A 25,985-nucleotide genomic window follows, 5' to 3' on the forward strand; every position below is an offset into this window, starting at 1 on the left:
TCTTTCATATCTTGCCTTCTTGTCAAAATGGTGGTGGAAAACAAGAATTCAATACAAACACCTTCATGAAAAGTACTTTGGTATAAATGTTAGATACTGATTGCTGCTGGTTCTATGAATGAAAACCTCACCCAAAATAATCACATTTTTCTAGTCTTCAGTCAAATGGCTGTTGAAATCCTTTAAAATGAAAGAATATGTATTTGAAAATGTACTGATGGCTAAGCCAAGTGATAACTAAGATATATTTGCACAGCTTTGGAGAAAACTACAAATGTTATAAAAATAAACTAACATGGAGAGTCCTTGAGATGAGATAACGTGGAAAAAGAGAGGTAGAACGTTGATAATTTAGCAAAGAAACTGAGTATATAGAGAGAGCTTTTTGGACCAGCCCGGTGAAGAAGCAGATAATAAGCTAAATGTTACAGAACAGTCATTAAGAAGAACAACTATAATAGAAATACCTAAAGGTTTATATTTCCAAAGTTTATTTGTAATCTAATTGTTTGAAACTAGAAACAACATCTTTCCCATAGTAATATTGATAAATGCTGTTCAAATTTCCAACAGAGTCCACAGATTATTTTTTTTTTATTTTTTGCCAGTCATGGGGCTTGAACTCTGGGCCTGGATTCTGTCCCCCAGCTCTTCAGCTCAAGGCTAGTACTCTATCACTTGAGCCACAGTACCACTGCCGCTTTTTTTCTGCTTATGTGGTGTTGAGGAATTGAACCCAGGGCCTCATGCATGCAATGTACTCTACCACTGAGCCACCTTCCCAGCCCTCCCACAGATTATTGCATGATAAAATGCTTTATGGATTGAAAACTGCAAAGCAAATAGAAATCATTTAATCCAAATTTGTAATTAAAGTTTTAGAAATAATATCATCATACTACTTAAAGCAAAACAATCATAAGCATTTAAAATTATCTTGAATAGTGGAACATGAGAAAATACCTGGTTAATCAGGAGGATCACATGGTTGATTGGAGGTTTGGGTGGAGATTGGAGGAGTGAATACATACACATTGAAGGACATTGGCTACTGAGAGCACTGGCTTGTTATGGGAAATTTCTTTTCCAAAGAAGCAGAATCATAGAGTAGGAAGCAACATTTTTTAAAAAAATTTATTGTCAAGGTGATGTTCAGAGGGCTTACAGTTATATAAGTTAGGTAATGATTATATTTCTTGTCTAACTTGTTACCCCTTCCCTAGTTTTTCTCCCTTTTTTCCTTCTCCCCATTCCCCCCTCCCAAATTGTACAGATCATTTCCAACATATTGTCTTGTGAGTATCACTGTTACATAGGTTCCCCCTTTGGGAAACAACATTTTAAAAAGAAAAAGGAAAAGGAAAAGGGAAGGAGAGAGAGAGACAGAGAGAGACAGAAACAGGGAGAGAATGATAATAAATGTATGTGACAGTGAGAAAGAAAGAGAGAGGTGTGAGTACTTGAGGTAGAATTAGTGAGGTTATGCAGGGCTAAGTAAGTGTGTAGAAAAGTAGGGCACAAAAAGCATCTTAAAAAGAAGTGGTACCAATGCAACTCTTGATTTTAATAGCTTCATATGCAAACCACCAACTGGTAGTTTCATATAGCAGAATGTAATTTCAAGGGAAATTAACAAGTAATTCAAGTTTAATGTGCTTAAATGTTCTAAATATCATCAATAAAGTATAAAATAAGAACACCATGATTCATCTCTGCTCTTACTTCTAACAAAATTTCCTATCCTTTTCTACAATGACAAAAGCTACCCTCATCAGAGAATTTAGTGTCTCATTTATCAATATATTGAATTCTTTATACTAAACCATTAAATTTAAATTTAGCAGTAGTCTTAAAAGTATTGAATGCTAGTGCGATTACACAGTCCTCTTGTGGGAAGGATACAAAAATAAAAAAGAAAGTGAGGTGTATGCTTCTATGTTGTTAAAGAAGAAAAGATAGATGGAAGGTTGAGGTTCAAAGCCAGCCCAGGCACAATAACTAGGGAATCCATCTCAATTTAACCATCAAAAACTTGTGGTTAAAATGTAGGAGTGCCATCCCTGAGCAAGTAAGCTAAGCAAGAATGCAAGGCCCTCAGTTCAAGCCACAGTACTCACACACAAAAAGAAAAGATATAGAATAGTGATGCAATGGATAAAAAAAGAGAATCACTCTGTTTTAAAACAGACTCAGTCCTTAAAGTTCTTTAGTGTTGAAGGCTCATTTTACATTTGATGAAACCATTAGTGTTAATAAAAAATGTTCATACTAACAATCATATTACCTAGATCTATTCAAAAGACCATTCTTAAGTTCTCTGAATAGTCTAAAAATAATTTCCATGATCAGATATGCTTTGTTCCCCAATGTTGCTATAGTCACATTACCAACTCTTCCTTTAGGATTAATCAACACTATTGTATTACCTGGGATCTTTTAAATAACTTTCTGAGTATAAAAGAAGCATATACCTGTACTAGGAAATTCAGAAAATAAAGACATAATAAGAAGAGAACGTTCATCATCAAACTTTCTCTAACAATGATAGTATGATGGGGTAGCATTTAACTAAGCTACCTTACCATTTTGTCTGAAACAATAAGCAAATGTGTACAGAGAGTCATAAATACAGAAGCTCTATTATCATTGTCCTTGAAAAAGTGTCAGAGTTACTTCCAGTGGCTCATGCATGTAATCCTAGATACTCAATTGGTTGAGATCTGGAGGATCATAATTAAATCCAGCCCAGGAAGAAAATCCTTGAGTCTGCATTTTCAAAATAACCAGAAAAAAACTGGGCTAGAGATGTGACTCAAGTAGTTGAGTGCCACCTAGCAAGCAGGAGGCCCAGATAGGGTTCAGACTCTAGTACTACCAAAAAAAAAAATCAAACTAAAAAGGTTAACTCAAAGCCATGGATTGGTACTTAACGTGATAATTACAGTATAAAATCCAAATAATTCACAGAATCTGAACCTAAAAACCTGCATCAGTTCAGCATGGATCACCAACCTTTCTTTTCCTAGGAAATCAATGCTATAGTAAGCCTACTGGTGAATTCAAGCAGTATCTACATAACCTGATGTATAAAAGGGCATACAAACAGTTGAAAAAGAAAAGAACAGGAAATGGAATAATAACAAAGAGCTCTTGTATAGAGCTACAAGGTGGGTGTTGTATTTATAAAATGTGGCAACTCTGAACTTAGTACTGGCATAAAAATATGCAAGCACTGTGTACTCAATAATCACTCCCTACAGTTTGTACCTGAGGATTCCACTGTAGCCTGGCCTGATGCAGAAAAGGAGACTGTTTCTGTGACTGATTGGGCTTCAATCACATGCTACAAGTGTACCATTTCACACAGGTCTGGTAATATTCTACTGAGGGCTGGTTACACAGGTGTTTTCACTTTGTGAAAATCCATTGTACTATGAACTCATGATTCATAAACCTTTTTAATATGTTTCTTATACCTCAGTAAAATGTGCATGTATAAAATTCTTCATCTCCAGAAAATTTTGTGGTAGCCTATCAATTAAACTTTGGGAAAATCCTGACAATCATTTACAGATCAGTGGCCCTGACTTAAAAAAAAAGCCATTTCAGTCAGCGAGGTACAACTTAACCAATCAATAGGGAAACTGAGAGCAAACTTCAATTGGGAAAAAGACATCACCTATGGAAATACTGGGAGAGAAGAGAAACAAAAGCACATATGATTATCAAATCCTTCAAGACCCAGGTCACAATATCCAAGTATATGGGTTAGATGAGACACAATTTAGGGCTAGTAGATGCATTTTATCATAGTTCCATGGGGCAGATTTTTGTTTTAAGTGCCCCAGTTCATATCCCTCCCCATCAGATTGTTGTAATGTTTTTCTGAGGGCTAATGGAAGAGAAGTTCAATTTTCAATCTCTAAGTCAATGGCAATGACTTTCAATTACAAGAACACATTTTTTTTCTATTTTTAATTGCACAAGGAATATTTACAATAAAAAGTACTGGGAAGTATTGTGGCATGATAATTGGGCTGTAGCTTACACAGTAATTTAAAATTATGTGTGTGTGTGTGTGTGTGTGTGTGTGTGTGTGTGTGTCTAGATAGAGACTGAAAAAGCATAAAAGAAAGTGATGACAAAACACTAATATGCTAAAATGGTCACATATACAGATTTGTATGTCTTAATGTTTCCATATTTTCTTCATGCTACATTAATAATAAAAAATTAACCATAAAGGTAAAATGCAAAGCTATGCTTATGCATGAGAAAAGAGATAAGGCAAAAATATTAGTAATGCTTATGTCAGTATTGTGAAATTTGGTAACTTGTTATGATTCTTTATATCTTTCAAGTTTTCTCCAAGAATGATAATTAACTTTTTAATCAAAAAGGTACTGAGAAAATGTCCTTGGTACTCTCTGATCATTCCACGATTGAAAATTAAGAAGAACAATGACAAGGACAAACAGACAGGGACATGAAAATAAATGTAGCAATTTATGGGTAATGACATACATTATCCAGAGACTAAAGGGAGGAAATTCTTTATGTGGTATAAAACCAATTTGCTAGTTAACCTATATTCCCCTCCATTCCTTCTTTTGCAAAGGGTATTTCATGTTATGGAATTCAATGCAATGTTCACCAACCTGCTCAATGGAAGCATTTTAACTGGAGATATAAATTGGGAATTGATGTAAATAGGAGACTAGGAGGATTGTGGTTCCAGGTGAGCTCAGGCTGAAAAATCTGTGAGATTCTATCTCATTGGAGAGAAACTAAATGCTGTGGTACACCTGTGGTCCCAACAATGCCAGAAAGCATAAAGTAGGTAGATCATGGTTGAAGCACAAACTTGGCAGGAAGTGAGATACTAACTCAAAAATAATAAATGTGGCTGGAGGTACGGCTCAGCAGTAGAATGTCTGTCTGATAAGTAGAAGGCCCTGTATTCAAACCTAGTACTGTAAAAAAAAAAAGCAGCCTAGGGAAAAACTCAATGTAAAACTCCTAAAATTCATTTGTAATTTCCTTACTAACTGGTTCGTACTGTCATTAATAAGCCATACAATTTATAGCCATGTATGGTGGTACATGTTTTCATGGAATCGCAGCACTTGGGAAGCTGAGGCAGGATCATGAATTCAAAGCCAGAGCTACATAGTGATACTTCATCTCAAAAATAAAAAAAACAAAAGCTCTACAAATTGCCTATGATGATGATCAGTACAGAAACCAGGGAGCCCATCATCTTGAAGAATTCACATACATTTATTTATATGTTCTTTTTTACTCCTAGAGTTCACATTCCTTAACAGGACAGGAATTAAGGTTCTACCTTAATTTGTGTACTCAGACAAAAAAAATCCCAGGACATAGTCACCCTTGATAAATTCTCAATAAATTGAATTCCAATCTCCTTCCTTAGATACTTTGTGAGTGAATCTGATGAACTTCTGGCTCTAGAATTTTTGGTTTTTAAGATAATTTAACCAGTATTTCTAGAGCACATAAAAAATAAATGTTCCTATGATGAATCTGAAGATAAAATATAATATGATTAAAATCCAGTAGGAAGGTAAAATATGTAAACAAATAACCACCAGCAAAATGCAGACAGTGCTAAAAGAGATAAAGCTCTGTGAGAACAAAAGGATTACTGTGGTTTAGTTGTGGGCTGTAGTGGTAAGAGCAAAAGAAGGAATGGTATAGAAACACCACCACATTGTACCCATCAGTGTGTATAATCATTATTTGTTAATTAAAAATACAATAAAACTAAAGTTTAGAAAACAACAAAAGACAGTCTTTGAGGATTGGGAAGTATTTGTAGTGCATTTTGAAGGACTGTGGGGGCTTGCCCAGCAAAATACAAAAGAGGGGGTGTCCAGGCAACATCAGAAGTACATGCAAACAAATAATGGGGAAGGATAAAGAATGTGAAGTGATGAACAGAAGAGAAGATGGATAGAAAGCTTGGAATGTAATATATGAGTAGTTTATGAGTCTTGTATGCTATGCTGAGCAATGTTGTCTTAAATTTATAAGCAGTGGCATCTATGTGATTGGAGCAGCATCCTGGTGGCAAGGAATGGAGGGGGAACTGCCTGCAGGGAGAATACAAGTTGCAGGCAGGAAGACCAATAAGGAATCTAAGTATAATTTCCCATGAGAAGATTCAAACTGAAAGCAAGTTAATAATAGATGCAAAGGATAAAGGGACATATGTGAGAAAATTTAAAGTAGTAGAATCAAGTAGATATCAGGTTGGGTATAGTGGTATACATCTGTAATCTTATCTACTCAGGAGAAAATTGTGTTTGGAGGCAAGTGCAGGTAAAAAGTTAGTGAGACCTCATCTCACCAAGTAAGCTTTAGCTTGGCCATATGCTTGTGGCCATAAATAAGAGAATCGTACTCTGAAGCTGCCCCAGGGAAAATATAAGATTGTTTCTGAAAAACGACTGAAGCAAAAGCATGGGAGTGGCTTAAGTGGTAGGGCCCTTACCCAGGAAGAGTGAGGCCCTAAGTTTCTAACCCCAGTTTCCCTCACAAAAAAAGACTCGATTAGACACCACAACCATTTATTAGAAGGGGAGTTATGGGAACATTTGATGCAAAGGAGAAGAGTTATTAGATGAATGATTAATAAAATAGTAATGACACAAAAGAGAGGCAAGAGAAACAAGAAACTGGAAGAGTTTTAAAGGAGTAGTCAACATTGAGAAACAGTGCTATAGTGATATCAGGAATGACAATTCTGGAAAAAGACTCAGGGATGATTTGGGGAAGCTACTCTGTATCAGTAAATCATTACCACTCAGTATTCTGTGGGCCTTTTGTTCTACTGAAAAATGTTATTTTCAAAGTCAGAATCCTGGGGATGGAAGTATAACCACTTACTGAAAAATAGTTGAGAAAGTATTGTCTATAAAATACAATCTCAAAATTTTCTGTGGGCTGGATGCCAGTGGCTCATGCCTGTAATTCTAGCTCCTTAAGAGACTGAGATCTGAGGATCACAGTTCAAAGCCAACCTGGACAAGAAAACCTGTGCGACTGTTTAACTACCTAAAAACTAGAAGTGAAGTGTGGCTCTAACAGGTAGAGGCCCCAGTATCAGCATACTCTCTCTCTCTCTCTCTCTCTCTCTCTCTCTCTCTCTCTCTCTCTCTCTCTCTCTCTCTCTCTCTCTCTCTCTCTCTCTCTCTCACTTTGAAGGGAAATTTGGTTGCTAACTGGAGTAAAAAGCAGTTATTGAAGAAAAGAATGGCAAACCTTGGAGGGCCCAATTGAAGAGTTCAAGTTAGGATTTGGGTGTTGACTTTGAAGTATTCAGACAACTCATTTTCAAATTATGTTCTTCAAATACAGGATTCAATGTTCATTTTTCAACATTCATTTTGTAAAACACATTTAATTAGTTTAACAGTGATTAAAAAGGTAAAAGTATATTCCAGATGCTATGTTCTACATTTTATCTATATTATGCCATTTAATCCTAGAAACCTTTTGAGGCAAATTTATTATTATGCTCATCTTACATAAGAGAAAGCCAAGAGAAATAAAATATCTAGCATGAGAGTTTTAAAATATGAAATGGCAAAGCTCTTCCTCTTAACTAACAGCCTCTGCTGTCTTTCAAGAATGCATATAAATTGCTTTCTTCATTAAAGTGTATCTTTTCCCATTAGAGACCACCAAGTCATCAATATGAACTGCTTCACTTCATTCATTTTTTAAAATAGCCCTCCAGGAATAATGTTTCTCCAGCTACCCTCTTAAAGATGTTTCAAGTTCTTGTAAATGTGACAAGAACGAGGAAGTTTGTAGCTCTTTCAATAAATTCATGCCTGCACATGTTGACTCCAGGAAAATTGGAGAAGCAAGTACACACACCACTTCAACCCATAGTCTGTGTTCAATTAGACAGCAGGCAAAGCTTGGGCCCATCTGCCTGGGGAAAGAACAGTTTGTTGTGCAATAGGGAGAGCAATAGAGTATGTTTAACGTGTCTCATTGTGACAATCTACATTTTAGATAGCTTTAATGCTTACTGTGTTTTGGCTGCCCCTTATATGATTTTCATATTTAAGGTAGGAACTCTGACTACTAATGCAAGTTTGAATCCAAAACTTCCCCCTAGTTTCCTAGGTTTCTGGTTTCATTTGATTGAAATATATATATATATATATATATATATATATATATATATATATATATATATATATATATATATATATATGTATCCTGAGATTTAAAGGCAAAATGTTAATAAACATCTATCATTTGTAATATTTATCTGCATGAATCAGGATTGTCTGAATCCTTTGATGTCAAAATAAAATTCACAGGCAAAACTGCAGGGGTTGAGGTCAGGTTGCAGCAATACCTTTTGTGATATTTTGGTGTACATAAAAAACAGCCTGTGGGGCTGGGAATGTGGCGTAGGGGTAGAGTGCTTTCTTAGCATGCAGGAAGCCCTGGGGTTCAATTCCTCAGTACCATGTAAACAGAAAAAGCCAGAAGTGGTGCTGTGGCTCAAGTGATAGAGCGCTAGCCTTGAACAAAAGCAGCTCAGGGACAGTGCCCAGGCCCTGTCCTGTTCAAGTCCCAGGACTGGCAAAACAAAACACAAAACCCCCCCAAGCTTCATCTTTCTAACTGACTGCTCTTCATCAGTGGCTTGTCCTGTAATAAACAAAAATAAATCAAAGCAACTTTTCTAAGCCAGTTTGTTCTATAACTTGAACTTCATGGTCACAGAACATTGGTAGGTGAAAGTGTGGATACTCACTACAAACTCTAACAGAGGAAAAACATTCAAGCCATGCCCCTTTGAGAGCGGTGGAAGAGAAATTCTCCAAACAGAAAAGACAATAATGGGTTTCCACATATGGTGGCCCCCACATAGCCCACAGCAATATATAGTAAGTCAATCAGCACTTAAACCTCAGTCCTACCTTCCTGCCACTATAATCCATGGCAACTTTTTTTGACCACTTATTAAAAAAGAAACCTTATGGCTACTGTCAGTAGTGAGTAAAGGAAACAACATAGCACTTTCTAAACAAATATTCGATAATACCCATGGCTGAAATGGAAAGTGATTTTTCCTCCTTGCATTGAATAGTTGTTTCTCTAGGGATTCAAGGGAAGAAATGTGATTTTCTACCTCAATAATTTGCTAGCTTTTTTTGTATAGTTAGCTTAATGGCAGTATTTGCTAAGCCATCATCTTGGGCAATTTAAATTTCTAAAGTATCAAAATACATTCTGAATCTGTAGGATTTATTCCTTTTTGGTATCTGAAACACAATAACCTTAATTAGATTCCCAGTGTGCTCATGTCTTCAATAGTGGAATAATCTTACATTTGTGCATTAAATTTTGCATCATCCTAGCCTTAACCTATTATGACAAATGACCTTTACTGGCCATTTAGTATCTGTTAGATGTTTTACATATAGTATTCTTAATAATCATAGCAACATAAATATTACCTCCATGCTACAGATGAGGAAACCAAGATTCAGGAAAGTTAAAGAATTTATCCATTAAAAAAAAAGAATTTATCCAAGATCACAAATCCAGAATTTGATCCCAATCTTGACCACAGGGCTTTTTCTACTACACCCTATTTACATTATACCTTATAAAGCATAACCCAATATCCTAAATCAGATTTTTCAGAGGGAAATAAAAGCACTGATACAAAACATTTGGGAGTTGAGACCACTAAGAATTCAGGAGATATTTACATCTTACCTTATAAAGCATAAAGTAAGATATAAATAGATTACTTAGCACATAGTAGGAATTCAACAAAAGTTAACTTTATTGTTTCCTAAAATTATCAGGTCAATATCTTTAACAAAAATGCAATGAAAATGATCACAGTAGGAACTCTCTAATTAAGGAATACTCAATTATAAATCATTCATCCAAGTGAATCTCCTTTGGAGGAGACAAAGTCAAATCTTTGTACTTAGCCAACTGAAATGTAAATACTATATTTACTAAGCCTCCACATTAAGTATTACTGGCCTTTAAAAAGTAATTTCATTCTAATCAATGCATTATCAACCAAGAGAGATAGTTTGCTCTTTTAATTAATGAACTAAATCTAAGAATCCCATTTTACAGCAGAAAAGGATCACAGAGTTTATCCAGTTCACTGTTATCTAGGCATGCTCTACTAACTTGGTGTCCACCCTTACATATCTATACCACTATTTGACATGTATGTTGTATGAGGTCACAAAGCTGATAGAAGCCAAGAAGGGGCTCAAAGAAGTCCAATCTCTTGAGTCCCACCTCAGTACTCTTTGCTGTATGCCACCCAGCCTCTCAATGCTAGTGCTCTCTAAGCAGAGCTAGTCAGAGTGCTTTAAAAAAAACCTTTAGTAGTTAAGGAGATTCATCTCTGCAGTGACTGATTCAGATCGGCTAACCTTTAGATACACTGTCCTAGACAATTAAGGGTTTATTTCATTTCTACTCTCAAGGCAAACCTGTGGAAAAGTTCTTTTTTTTAAAAAATCATCCATAATTCTTTGACTCATGAGGACACCTAGACTCAAAAAGATTTCAAATAAGTTGTCCAAGGTCATGGAGTAAGCAATGAGGCAGAAATTGGAATCAAGGTCTAACTTGAGGCCCAGCTCTTTGCAACCACAATATATTGCTATTACATTCCCTTCCTTTTTCTCCCCCAGTTCTTTGTCCTTCAGGGCCCAAGATCAATATATGCATATAGTATGGATACCTAATCACAAATAGAGAGACTTCTGGAAAGGATAACTTGGGGGAGGATAGTCACCCACAGCAGCTCTGCAATTTAAGAACTACCTTGACTCCTTTTGCAAAGCCGAGGCCTTTGCTATATTCATGCATAATAAACCTTGCTTTTTTTTTTTTTTTAGTAACACTAATCATCTGTTTGGGAACCCAATAACCTAAATCAGATTTTTTTTTCCAGAGGCAAACAAAACCACCGATACTAAACAATCATTTGTGACTTGAGACCACTGGGCAGAGAATAATCCAGGAGCTGACAAAGTTTCCACTAAAATCGCAGAGAGGTTAACTAGGGTGCAGTAATACAATCTTGTACCTGATACCTCGGAAACAAGGGGAGAAAAACGGAAAGAGGAGGGGGTAATCTGGTTTTATGCAGCAAAGAGTGAGGGAAAAAGAGATTTCCAAGGGACCATTTGCCAGTCCTTTAAAAGCCAATGCCTACCCCCCTCTGCTTCCTCACTCCAAGGCAAGGGGGGGGGGGGAGTTCCACCCTTGTGAGCCACCAGGAAAAGGCAACGCAAAAAGCCCAAGCCGTTCTTGATTTCCCAGCCTGCTCACCCCGTTTGTCTCACCCTGTTCTACCAGAAAGGCAAATTATGAAGGATTTCCCCCCCCCCTACTCCGCCCAACCCCCACGTTTGGTAAATCTCAGGAAGAACTCTGCTCCACGCGGTGGGGTTAGAAAGGGCACTGATTTTTCTTCAGAGTGAGGGGATCGGGAAGAGGAAAGCGCTGAGGAAAACAGGAGAAACTGGCCATGGCAGAAATTTGAAGGGGTGCAATTTAGTAGCTGCACTCACCCGGGTGAGACATGGGGATGACCTCATTGCGGGTCCCCGGGAAGTTAAAGATGACGGCTCCAGAAGCCCCTCTCTCATAAGCCAGATGGATCTTGTCTGCGAAGGTGCAGCCCCCGCCACGCTGGATGAGAGCCAACCAAGAGACTTGGACAGCATTTCCCCAAACGGTGGGCACCGTGAAATTCGTGTGCGGGTTACACGCGTTGAGCGCCCCAGGCCCGTCCGGTGGCACCAGGACCCCAGCCACGGGCTCCAGAGGCGAGTCCTGGCCGTACACGCCCTCCTCGCTCAGCTCCCACACTGTGCGGTTCACTCCGGTGTGCGGAACCCGCCAGGACACGTTGAGGTACGCGGTCCACACTGCTTCGGCCCCCCGGGAAGCAGGGGCATGTGGACTCAGAGCCAGTAAGAAGCACCAGGCCAGCAATCGGGAAGAGCCGCAGCCAGCGCGGCCAGCGACCCTGGCTCCAGGAGGCGGCCCCATGGTGCGAGCGCTCCGCGGTACCCTACGGGCCTGTGGCATGCGCCCTCTCGGGGCACGGCAAGGACCCGGCCTGGAGCAGGTAGGTGCCAGGTAAAGAGCAGGCGGAGAGCCACAGGCGCCCCGCGTATGAGGTGGGAGCCTGGAGGCACGTCGCAGCAGTAAAGAGGTTGCAGTAGACGCAGCCCCAGGAAGCCGCCAGTCCCCTTCGCTACTGCTGCTGCGGCCGCGTCGGGCTCCGGGGATCCTGTGGAAAGCTCCGCCCAGCTGACTGGGGGTAGAGGTGGTTGGGAGGGAGGAAAGGACACTGCGGGATCCGCCTCTTAAAAGGGTAACAGGATGGGAAGGCTTTACTGTGGGAGACGGGGCAGGGCGGGGGAGGGGCGGGAGGTTGTGTCGTGTCATTTCATGAAAAATATGCCAGTAAGGAGCTATAATATCTGCAAACATACAAGCCCCTTTTGGGGGGGGGGAAGTTGAGGGATTCGAGCCTGTGTCGAATTGCGAGAACACTTTTGCTCTCTGCTTGGCATTTGTAGTGCTTCCAGTGCAAGAATGTGAAAGTACTTCTCCAAAGTGGTCCACTCGGAGGTCTGCTTGGAGGCAAGGGAATTGGGGAAGCTGAGTAGTGCTGGGGGGCTAGGTAATTACTCATCTGTGGAAAAGCACGTTTATGACTACCTCCCCCCCTTTTATTGCTGATAAATGACACTTTTCTCCTTTCCTTCACTCAACAAGCATCATATATGTATGTCTCCTTTTTACCCTTACCCAGGGACATAATTTACTGTATCCTGTGCGTCTTCCTAATAATCTTGGTCGTTAAGAACGAATGGTTAATTTCATATGCCTCAAAACCATATGCCCCTTCACCTTCCACACACCAAGTTGAAGGAAAAGAATATTCACCCACCATTAGTGATCTTAACTACATCTTTCTCCATTTTCTCAACAACCAGAAGGAGCCTTACCCACCTACGCAATTCACCTAGGCCACTAAAGTATTTCTAAAATGTATCCTTACTTGAGTGTATAACTTCTGTCTACTCCATCAATGAATACATTTACTAGACGCCCAATAAATGGACATGGTACTGGGCTCAATTAACACACCTGGTATATAGCAGGTATTAATAACATATGACCTTCACAGACTTCTTTGTACCTGTTTCCTTGGTATCTATAAAATGGAAACAACAAAAGTGCCTACATCATAGAGGTTTTTTTTTCTTTTTAAAATTGTTATTGTAAAGGTGAGATACAGAGGAGTTACAGTTACATAAGGCAGGTAATGAGTTCATTTCTTTTTGAACCATGTCCCCCCCTCCCACATTCTCCCAACCTCACAGAGTTGTTCAGATGATTAAAGGAGTTCATGCACATACAATATTTAAAAGACAGTTCTTCAAATGGTGTAAAAAATATTTGCCAAACACTACTAGTAAGTAGATGCAGGGACACTGTACTACAATATTCTTTTTTTTTTTTTTGTCGGTGGTGGGGCTTGAACTCTGGGCCTGGGCACTGTCCCTGCGCTCTTCAGCTCAAAGTGAGCAATGTACCACTTGAGCCACAGCACCACTTCCGGTTTCCTAGTGGTTTATTGGAGATGAGAGTCTCACAGACTTTCTTGCCCAGGTTGGCTTTGAACCATGATCCTCAGATTTCAGCCTCCTGAGTAGCTAGGATTACAAGTGTGAGCCACGGGTGCCTGGCTACAATAGTCTTAAAGTTGTTATCTTGAGGCAATAATTAGAAAAAAAAGATAATTAGGATGACTAGTCTTAGTTTTTTAGGGGGTACTAATGGGGTTTGAAATCAGTGCATTGCACTTTCTAGGAAGGGGCTACACCACTTGAACCACTTCACTTTTTGCATTAGTTATTTTTCAAGAAATGTCTCACTTTATACTCAGGCAGTTCTAGACTGCAATCCTCCTTTCCCCTTTAGCTGCATACAAAACAAAACAGCCACTGGTCCAGATGCATTTCTCACAATCTATTTTTCCCCCCTTGGGGCTGGCCTCTACGTGCTATCCAAGATCTCCTTCTCCAAAGTAGCTAGGATTACAGACTTGAGCCACCATCCTGGCCCACTTCAAAGAAATGCAGTCTACTTTATCCAGCTTAACTCTTGCTAAATTCCTAGTCATTTGTTACCCTCAATCCATGGTCTAGCATTTACACTTGGGATAATTTTGAACTTTATATTCTTTTTCTATGTCTGTACTTGTGTTTGAATTCAGGGCCTCATGCTTGGTTAGGATGATATTATACCACTTGAGCCACAGCCCCAACTCTTCTCTTTTGCTGAAAATTTTGGAGATGGAGTCTAGCAAACTTTTCTGCCTAGCCTGGCCTCAAACTTCAGTTCCTCCAGCTCTCAGCCTCGTCAGTAGCTACGATTGGAGCTACTTGTGCCCAGCTTGCAGTAGAGCTCTTTTAGCTTGAGAGAGACCTGGAGGAAAAGTAATGGTATATACCAAACCACAACCAGGAAAGTAGAATATAAATAAATAGATAATTCTGTGGAACATGGATCTTGATATTGGAAGGGGACTTAGGGGTCAATGGGAGGTAGGTAATGGTGTCAATAGCACAGTACCCCCAGAAACTGATGATGTTAATCTGTGAGATTTAAGTTACCAAGAAGAAAGCAAATAAGTAGGAGCAGCCATCTCAAAAGAAACAGTAGTCTTTCAGCTATTGTCTAAATCTGTTGGTGAAGAACACTCAAGATTCAATCAAGCAATAATACTTGAATGAAAATCAAATACATTGTACTTTGAATAAATGATGTGCTTAAATGTTATGTTTAAAAGAAAGGAGGTATTTTATGATATGTATAAAAACTAAATTTAAGTAAGATATTCACCAATGTTCATCCATTTATTATTTTCTTAATATTTATTTCACATTTAATATATGCCATGGGCTAAACATTGGAGAACAAAGTTAAATAAGGCATCACCTGCGATCTCAAAAGGCTTAGATTAGCTTTCATGAGAAACACAAGTAAAATTATTCCAGTAAATAGTGCTATACATATGTGGTGTCATCCCTACAAGAGGGTATGCACAGGGCAGTAGTGAGTAACAAAGAAGAGATGTGTAACTTAGACTGGGAATTAAGAAACAGCATTCCAGAGGGCATGTTACCTGTGCTGTTTGAAAGAGTTAGCTTTTTGAGGCATAGAACTACACAAGGATTGTTCTAAGATAGGACTTAGGAAGCTGTAATTCCTACAGTCCTTGTAAGTGCACAATGTTTGGAATCTAGACTTCAAAAGGAAATGTGGTAAGAGATAAAAGTGGGTGGGCTAAGGATGAAGCTTAATGGTAGGGCACTTTCCTAGCACAGATGAGGCCTGAGGGTTGATCCCCAGCATTGCAAAAGAATAGATAAAAGAGATAATGTTGGAAAAATACAAATAATTTAGATCTTCAGAGTCCTTTGGGTAAAAATAAGATGTGTTTGAACTTTATCCAACAAGGAAAAACTAACATATACTAGGTTTAAACAGGAAGCAGAGAATAACATCACGTCAGAAATTTAGATATCATTAGGATTTCTCTGTGGATTACAGAAAACAAAAGTAGGAGCAAGAAGCTTGAAGAGATGATTGTTGTCAGTGGTCAGGAATAAAAATCTCCTGGCTTAACAGAAATGAGAAGTGGATAGAATAGGGATGCATCTTGGAGGTAGAATTAAGCACATTTGGATTGGGAGATGAAATACAAGGAGGAATTAAAGATTGCTGTTAGGCTTTTGGCTCTGAAGACCCCATAGCAACCCATCAGGGAACCCAGGTTTTAAATGCATACAGTTGGTAAGATGAGAGTTCCCTTTGGATATGTTGGCTCTGAGTTACTTATGACATAACCAAGTTGAACTGTGCAATAGGCAGTTAGATTGGACAGTTAATAAGCACAAAGCAGAAGGAAACAGAAAGGGAATATGCATAGTGATAGAAAGGAAACATTCCTACTCTTAATGCATTTATTGTTTACTCCACTGTGGGTTGGAGAAACTTATTTGCTGCCAAGGGCCATTTGAATAGTTTAAAGAACATTTTGGACCATACAAAATTATCAATACAGACAGATGGACTGTGGGCGGCTGATGAAAAGCATGTCCAGTCATGTACTAAATGATTTTGAGAACCTTATATGGCCCAGGGGTTGACCATTTCTTATCCTTGCCAGGGATAGTCATAGATATAAATAGACAAAAACAGTGTGGAGTAATAAATGTTATGATTGAGAAAAGCATAAGATATTATGTCAACACGGATATGTCTGAGTCTTCGGGAACAAGTAGACGTCTCCAAAGAGTGTAAAGATACCCAGGCATAAGTGTAGTATATAAAACCACCACAGAACATTCAGGTAACTAACACGATATAAGTTGGCAAAGGTAAGCCAAGAAAAATGAAGCTGCTCAAGTAGGTTGTATCAGAAAATGGAGAGTTTAGAAAACCATGGTAAAAAGTGTGGAATATATATATATATATGTCACATTTGCATATACATGTATACAGAAAAAATGGCAAAATTATACCTAATAAACTAAATCTAGATGAGTATACTTACTAAATTATTTTTCCAAATTTCCTGGTTTTTGTAGTACTGAGTTTAAAATTGTGAATTAACATAGAAGCTAGGGGAACAAATGAATGACATGATCACACCTGAAGTTACAGATGTCATCAGATTGTATGAGGGCAAGACTTGGGGCAGAGAAGCTAGTGAGAGGCCGATGTCACCAGATGGCTTCAGCAGGTCTAGTCCAGTTGTGGACCGGAGAACTCAGAAAGCAGCCTGATGACATGAATCATTAAAACTTCCCATGAACTCCCCTTGCTCTGAGTACATCCTCACCAAGCAACCTCCTTATTATCATTTAGATTCTCATGTAAATATGCCTACAGGGAGATAATACACTGATCAGCAAACACTAGTACCTGGTCCATTTGGAAGTTATACTTCTCATTATAAATTAATCAATTGGCATTCTGGCATATATTGGTCTCTTGTGAATATGGTTAACTGTGAGTCAGCTCCCAGGAGCCTAGTCACTGCTTATGCTACCAATCAGATTTCAAAGCTTAGAACTAGATTGTAAATCATGATTGCATCAAAGGCTTTCCATTCTGAGCAATTTGTTGGCTTCCCCCACCATATTCTTCCATTTCACTATGAGATATTTTTGAACAACAGGAGCTTTGCTACTAAGAGTGAGGCTTGTTGATCAGGGACATCGTCATTGTCAGGGAGCTAGGTAGAAATGCACACTCATGAGTCTAACCCCAGAACAAATGAATCAAAATCTGCATTTAACAAGGTCCCCATGATCTGTATACATATGTACATTTGAGAAGCCTTGAAGTAGAACACGTATTCCTGACAGAGAGCCAGCATTCAGCCTCTAGATACTTCTAGTGGTGGAACCCACTACTTGACAAAGCACTGTGTGCCTACATTTTTCTGTTGGAATGTTTGTGTAAATATAGTTGACCTTGCTTTAGTTCATTCTCTTCCTTCTATTCCTGTCTGAGGACTCCAGGCTATGTGTCTATGCTGCTCTATAGTCATAGGTCCACTCAAGTAGTGCCTTTGTTTTCAGCAGTGTACCTGTATATACACACCGTATCTGACTCCTAACAAACCGAACTTACTATTCTGAAGTATGGTCTCTCAGGGTGAGGTGAGTAACAGATATGGTTCCTTGATTTTACTATGTGATTTCCATAATAATTTTCACATGTAATTTTTACAATCATCTATTACATTAACCTTACTTTCTGCAGAAGAGTTTCTAAAAAGGCTTAGAATCAGCCATTTGCCTAAGCTTATAGCTAAAAACTAAAGCAGAATTCCAATGCTGTTTTGACTCTAAGTATTAATAGCTGGCAACAACTCACGATGTTCCCTCTGGGGAGTGCCACACACATTTTAACACTGCTTTATACTAAAGAAAGTTCAAGTGAAATGTTTCTGTGTGCATTTCAGTCATTGTGACTATTGAGGGAGATATATTTGGGTTAGGAGCCTTTTTGAATTCCTGAAATTCTGCCACAAAGCCCAACTTTGCCAGATATTTGTATCAGCAATACTCCACTGAAATGGCCCTTAGCAGCACACTATCTACTAATGATGAACTGACAAGCAGAGCAGCATCTTGCAAGAGCAGTAGGGGGGCACTGCTCTGAGAGATTAAGTTTCACATCACACTAAGTTTCTGCAGTGGCATAGAGATAGACAATAGTGATCAGTCTTTAATATGTCTGTAAAAAAAGATATCACATCTGGCTTCTTACCATTACATAAATGACAAATCAGAACCTAGAACAACTAGTGCCCAGGCACCTCAGTGATGCTGTGGTTATCCAACATAGGTGTACAGACAACATAGGTGTACAGAGTGTATTGAGAAGGGATGACAACAAATGTTATCTCTAGGCAGCTGCTATATAGGGAGGAAGAAGAAAATAGTGGGAGTGTGGAGAGGGCACAGCCAAATCAAACAAAGCAAAACAAAATGCCAGAACACCACAGATTGCTTCTAAATGATATTTCATCACTTGTAAATGTAAATAAACCCCAGCCAGCTCTTGTTGGTATACAGCTATTAAAAAATAGGGAATAAGGGGCTGGGAAGGTGGCTCAGTGGTACAGCACTTGCCTTGCACTCTCGAGGCCCTGGGTTCGATTCCTCAGCACCACATAAGAAAAAAAGCCGGAAGTGGCACTGTGGCTCAATTGGTAGAGTGCTAGCCTTGAGCTGAAGAGCTGAGGAACAGCGCCCAGGCCCAGAGTTCAGGCCCCATGACCGGACCCCCCCCAAAAAATAGGGAATAAAAAACCCCACAGCTTTCATGTATCCAAAGACAGGACAAGATTTCAGAAGTGGGATTAAAGATAGTGGAATTGCTATATAGTTTTCTTATACATATCATTAATAGCTACTATTGAGAGATGACAACAGGGTAGATATTTTATTAGTGTTATATGTTACATCTTAGAGAAGAAAAAAACTAGGCTTAGGTCAAGTCACCCATTGAGGTCATCCATGGTAACCAAATAGCAGAACTGGAATTTGACCCCAAATCTAAGTATAAAACTCTACTCTTCCTATTTTATCATTTTGGAATCTACAACACCACCTTCAAAAATAAAAAAGGCCCCTATTTATTCAGACACCTTGCAAAGACTGTTATATCTTTTGGTTAAAAAAACCAGATGTTATCATACTCTAGTTCCCATTTTTCAGATGAGCAAAATGAGGTAACAAAGATGATGTATTTTCCTAGAGGGTACACAGCTAGTCAGTGGCAGTTTTGGAATTCCCACAAGGGTATGTATGACTCTTCATTCCAAGCCTTTTCCTTCTGTTGTACTTCATACACAGAAAGGGTATTGTTACAAGGTGGGAAAATATGGGTACTTTCCAGAGACAGCCACTGACACATTTTAGCATTCTAAGAACTTCTTCACCAGAAGGCCTCAATTACAGAGACTATGAAAGTACATCTAGTCAAGAGCTTCATGATCATTTATAAATGCCTACACATTCAGCTGTACAGGCATACTCACATGATTGTGGAAAGGAGTACCCTAACATGTTGTTACACAAGAATTTTTTTGCCCACTAATGAAAACTAATACAGAAGACATCACAGAAATTTGGGCTCTATTGTCTACTTGATTGCAATTGGAGGATCAGCTTAGCTATTCTGAGTTTAGAGAAGTGATTAAGAAGATCTTGGATTTTTGAGGAGGGATTAAGACTGGAAGAACTCATGGCCTCTAGTGGTCTCTAGAGGAAGTTGGACAGAGGAGGCTCTGAGATGATCTTTCTTCTCCACTGTTTTATCAAGCAACTATCCTGTCTTTCCCTTTAAAGTTTTTAGAAAGATGAACCCTCCAGAAGAATTAAATCTGTGACCACAAGAGGATTTGTATATGTATTATGAAAACAAACAAAAACTAATGACTTGGGGGGAGGGGGGGTTCAACTTGGTCCTACAGTATTTGAGGTTTCTTTTATTTGAGTTTTATTTTAACCAATCTCAAGATCCCAATAACCCATGCTGTAGACTACATCCACAGACTCATTCCTGTCTCTTCTTAGTGTTCACGTTGTTATTGACCAGTTATGGAAATTGCTATTTCTTGTTTCTCAGAAGTCAAATAGATACTTTCTGAACCAGTTGACATTCCATTAAACTCTACTGAATCAGATAATGCGGTTATATGCTGCTTCACGGCATGATATATCCTGAGAAATGTTGCATAAGGTGATTTTTATTATGATATGGATATCATAGCCTACTGGTCTAGCCTACCCTATACCTAGGCTGCATGGTATAGCCTGCTATTTTTAGGCTACAAAATGGTATAGCTCTGTTACTTTACTGAACACCAGAATCAATTATAACACAATGGAAAACTTTGAGTGTCCAAACCTATTTAAACAGAAAAGGCACAACAAAATGATGATAGAAATTGTTGTACTGACATGAATGGAGCATGCAGGACTAGAAGTTGCCATTGGTGAATTGTCACTGAGTGAGGAGCGAGTCATTATAAACTGCCAATAACATTAATCTACACTTTCTTAGGCTTTAGAAACACTGCACAGACTACACTAAGTTTATAACAATAATTTTCTTTCTTTAATAATTTAACCTTTAAAAAGAGTTGATCTTAATGTTGCACCTCAACTTCCAGCCTCTCCTCTGGAGAGTTTTCTATTCTGAGAAATTAAAAGAATCAGATTACAATTCATGGCATTTGAAAATCTTCTGTGTGGCCAGAACCTGCATTATAGTTGACCATACATTGGATACTTTTTTGCTTATGAGCTTTTGAAGACTGTATAAAAGACTGTTTCTGGGCAAACACCAGCAAAGAAGCCTCTAAAAGGTGTGTGTGGGGGGAGTGTTTTCAATTTTTTTTCTTTGTAAAAAAAGATAGAGACAAAAGATACTTGCTCAACTTAATTATTAGATAAAAGAACTCAAACCAGTTTGCTTTGAAAATAAACCAATCTTGGTTTATTCACCTCATTTATTTGATAAACTTTAATTATTTAATTTTCTAACAATTTTTTTCTGTGCTGGTACCAGGGCGTGAATTCTGGGCCTCATGTTCTTGCTCAGCTTTGTTCTTTATAGCCAGTGCCCCACCAGTTGAGCCATGCCTCCAGTCTGGCATTTTTCTGGTTCATTGGAGATGGAATTTCATAAACTTTTCTGCCCAGGCTAGTTTCAAACTATGATCCTCCAGCTCTCAGCCTTCTGACTAGCTAGGATTATAGGTGTGTCCACAGGCACCTGGCTAACTTTCTGACATTTTAAATAACACTTACCTTAAAACACAAAACTGCACAGCTCTATGAAATACACCCTTGGGCTGGGAAGGTGGCTCAGTGGTTAGAGTGCTTGCCTTGCGTGCATGAGGCCCTGGGTTCGATTCCTCACCACCACATAAACAGAAAAAAAAAACAATATTGCCATTTTGGCTGGGAAGGTGGCTCAGTGCTAGAGTGCTTGCCTTGCATGCATGAGGCCCTGGGTTCGATTCCTCGCACCACATAAACAGAAAAAGCTGGAAGTGGTGCTGTGGCTCAAGTGTTAAGAGTACTAGCCTTGAGCAAAAAAGCTCAGGGACAGTGCTCAGGCCCTGAGTTCAAGCCCCAGGACTGGCAAAACAACAAAAAATTTGTTGAAATACACCCTTTAAAAATAATTTAACATATGTTAATAGCACAAGGAGGCTTATTGTGATATATATATATATATATATATATATATATATATTTGTGGCAGTGTATTTTGAACACATTCCCCTGAAATATTTTTTCTCTCTATCGTATTCTATAGGCTTTTAAAAAATCTATTTACAATTTTTTGTATGTTTTGCTTCAAATTATTTTCGTTAAAAAAAAGACATAGGACTGGGTGCCAGTGCCTCCTGTCTGTAATCCTAGCTACTTAAGAGGCTAAGATTGTTAGGATTGTTGTTCTAGAAAATAGTTCTAGAGATTCTTCTCCACAAAGAGCTGGATGCAGTGGTGTGCATTCGTTATCCTTGATACTGGGAAACCCAATACAGGTGGATCATGTCCAGGTTCATGCCCAGGCAGGAAGCAAGTCCTTATCTCAAAATTAATGAGCAAAAATCAGGGCTGCAGGCATGGCTCTGTGGTAAGAATGCGAACTTAGGAAGCATAAAAGTCCTGAGTTCAAACCCCAGTATTCCACACTCACCCCCCCAACCAAAAAAAAACCAAAACCAAACTAAGCCACAAAAACACACATTAGCCCAGGCCTACATAGGCTGAAAACACTCAATATGACTATTTTGTACCTCTTCATCTTGTTGCCTGGGAGGTCTTCAGGGGCAATATAACATGTGGGACTGTCACCTCCTATGATAGGAATGTTGTCTCTGAAACTATCTCTATGGACCTTCCTGCAGGTCTTCCTAAGGAAGTGATGCTCCTTTCAGAAAAATGTCTAAGATTGTTTGCTTGGCTTGTTTCTTTAAAATAAAAAACAAACACAAAAGAAAACACCTACCCGCCATGTATTTGCTTGTAAGAAGATAACATACTATGAATATCCCTCTTTTTAATAAAAAAAAAACCATCTGGTGTTGGGAGTCCATATCAAAAAACAAAACAAAAACAACAACACACACAAAACTAAGCTGGGTGCTAGTGGCTCACACCTGTAATCCTAGCTACTCAGAAAGTTGAGATTTGAGGATTGTATTTCAAAGCCAGCCAGGACAGGAATGTCTGTGAGACTCTTATCTCCAATTAACCAGCACAGAACAGAAAGTAGAGTTGGGGCTTAGGTGGTAAAGCACCAGCTATGAACTAAAACTTGAGTTCGACATCCCAGTAACAGGCACAAAAATAAAATAACGTGTGTATTTTTCAGATTACTTAAAAAAACACAACAAACTACCATTATATACCTTTTAGTTTGACTACTCTTAAAAAAGGTGAAAGAGCTGGCAGTGATTTGGAGACAAGGGAACCCTGTACAGTACTGGGAGGAATCTAATTATTATAACCATTATGGAAAACACCATGGACCTGCTTCAAAAAATAAAAATAGTACCATAAGATCTAGAAATCTCACTACTGGGCATATACCCAAAGGATATGAAATTAGTGTCAAAGAGATGTCTGTACTCTCCTATTAATTCCAAAATATGAAAGCAACCAAAGAGGTCATCAAAATGGCTGCATAAAGCAAAGCTGGCAAACATACACAATGCAATACTAGTCAGCCTTTAAAATATAGAGCATTCTGTCATTTCTAACAACACAGATGAACCTAGAGGACATTATGGTAAGTGAAATGAACTAGTCATAAAGGGACAAATACCACAGTTAAGTGCTTATATGTGGAATTTAAAAGGTTAGACTTACTGAAGTAGAGAAGAGAATTGTGATTTCCTGAGGGTGAGGATAAAGGTGAAGGTGAAGGTGGGGGTGGGGGATTGTGGTATGAGAAAGGGGGAAAATTGATGAAAGATATAAAATTTCAGTTGGACAGAGTGAATAGTTTCTGGTGTTTTGTTATACAACATGGTAACTATAGTTAATAATGTATTTCTAAATAGGTAAACCAAGAAGTGGTAAGTATTTGAAGGGATGTACATGTTAACATGAGTGATTTGATCATTCCGTAGGTCATGTATACAGATCTTGAAACATCATACTCTACTCTAAAGTCTATATAATTATTATTTCTCAATTAAAAGAAAGCTTTAAGTAAATAAGTAAACATCCAATTGAAGGGGGTGGATAAAAACCTCAAAAAAAAAAAAAACCTTCCATTATGGTAGTGTGTAATCACAGTCACCTATTGAGACTAAGACTTGCCCTTTAGAATCTGAAGTCTGCATGAGTGTGAGCAAAGGCAGCCTTTGTATTCCAAGGGGCAAAGTCACAAATACACAGCTGCCAAGTATATGCATTAGGATTAGCTGCAGCTGCCTGGGGCTCAAAATTGATCAATAACTCGGAGTAAACAAGTATCTGGCAATAAGTGACCAGGTACTAGCACATAGTTGAGCCAACTGAAATAGGCTGGCTGGCTACTCATGATTCACATAATAATTAAATACTGTTAGTATAAACTGAAATAAATGTTATGGTTATGTTGTTAGTAAGCAACAGGCAAGGGCCAAGCAGGCTTTCAACAACAGGGTACTTTATGACTTCAACGCTATTTTAGTTTTGATGTCATCACAAATTACGCAATATAAAGTAAAAGAACTTTCATAGGCAAAAATACTAAGTGAAATAGCAAAAGAGAAATTACCCAGATGTATGAAAGTATGGCTCACCTTGGCACCCCTATGATCATGTCTCCCTTCGCTGACAATCATGCAGCTATCGGAGACAGCTGAGTTCCACAGGGTACAGATACCATCACAGTATTTCAGGTTCTCCATAGCAAACAAATTCAGACCCAGAAACCAGGGACTGCTTAATCTGCTGGATGTTGTCGACTCTAGAGCCACAGAAAGCCTTTTACCAGAGGCAATGAAGTGGCTCAGCAATGTTTGCTTTATGTAGAAAAAAGAGACCAGAGACGTTGAAAGCTTGAAGCTCTTGTTTGTTTAAAGAAGTGTCCCATGAAGTTTACCTTCAATGATCCCACTAGTTCATTAAACATCTTAGTTTTTCTTAGGTGATGGCTGAGGTGTAGAGAGATCTGATGAGAGAGTATGCTTGGGTCCTATGCAATATTCAGAACACAGGACTTAGATAGTTTTCAGGCCTTCTATTTGGTTGGATTCAAGACAGAATGGCTACTTTTCAGTACACACATTCCAGAGTGAAGGCTTACAACAGTGCTTTAAATGTGCCTCACCAGTGACATTTTAGGCAGAGGTTTTCAGGTTCCAAGACAGAGGGCAATAGTCACTTGGTTCAGAGTACTACACTAGAGTGGAATTATACTGCTTGCTGTTATTTCAACTTCCGCTTCAACAGAACCTTTCTTTTGTCATGCACTGCAGGTTGTGTTAAGAAGCCTAAGATATGTATTCAAATGTTTTTTTTTTATTTCTTTGTTGCTTTGTATGTCCCTCCCCCACAGTATAACCCCTGCTTTCACTGTATTTGATGTCGGTATTATTTGTGGAGGAGAAGGGGAAAAACAAATCGTTTAAATAGGGATACAGGTGGACCCATTGCAACAATGAGATGTACAAGTCGTTATGTCGAAAACGAACTTTACAACTTTGGTGCGGGGGGGGGGGGGGGACGGGGAGGATTGGATGGGGGGAGTGAAACAAAGGAGGAGGCTACAATATTTGATAAGAAATGTACTCATTATCTTTCCCATGTAATTGTAACCTCTCTGTACAGTATTTTCACAATTAAAAAAATAAAAAAATTAAAATGCTGGACATACAAAAAAAAAGAAGCAGTAAACGAGCAAAGAACAGACTTTGGATAAAATAAATATTGCTAGAAAAAGATGTTAGACTAATCCAACCTGATTGTTTCAGTCAGTATATAAATTTAGGAGTAAAACAGATGTGACCCTCTGGAGAGGGATCATTTTTGGCCATTCAGAGATTGTTATTTTCCCACTGGAGTTTCCATGATCTACAAGAAAATTCATTAGTTCTCCAATAATTCAAATAAAAAATACTTTAATAAATACTTTCTGTCTCCAAAGTGCTATGATAGCTGCTGGGGAGGATAGGAAAATGAATACAATGAGGGTTCCTCTATTAAATATCATAGAGGAACAATGTAACAAGAAATATTTTGTGGGCCTTCACTTTGCACTATCTTTCATGAATCTGGATCATCAATGAAATAGAAAGCATAATTTAATGTCAATTGTCTACT

The 25,985-nt window shown here is 38.6% G+C and overlaps 1 protein-coding gene across 2 annotated transcripts in view; it reads right to left on the reverse strand.

Moving 5' to 3' along the window:
• Positions 1-25,985, reverse strand: part of Rnf128 (ring finger protein 128) — a 113,444-nt gene that overhangs the window by 53,115 nt on the left and 34,344 nt on the right. The window contains exon 1 of one of the 2 annotated variants that reach the window (XM_070039979.1): positions 11,613-12,327. The exons of the other annotated variant lie outside the window; for it this stretch is intronic. Coding sequence (XP_069896080.1) covers positions 11,613-12,135 — 523 coding nt within the window. The 5' untranslated portion in view covers positions 12,136-12,327. Of the gene's footprint in view, positions 1-11,612; positions 12,328-25,985 lie in introns of those variants that run through there. 2 annotated transcript variants of the gene reach the window in all.

The sequence above is a fragment of the Dipodomys merriami genome, unplaced genomic scaffold (assembly GCF_024711535.1).
Source record: "Dipodomys merriami isolate MVZ:Mamm:240054 unplaced genomic scaffold, mDipMer1.0.p SCAF_3, whole genome shotgun sequence".
Lineage (NCBI taxonomy): Eukaryota > Metazoa > Chordata > Mammalia > Rodentia > Heteromyidae > Dipodomys > Dipodomys merriami.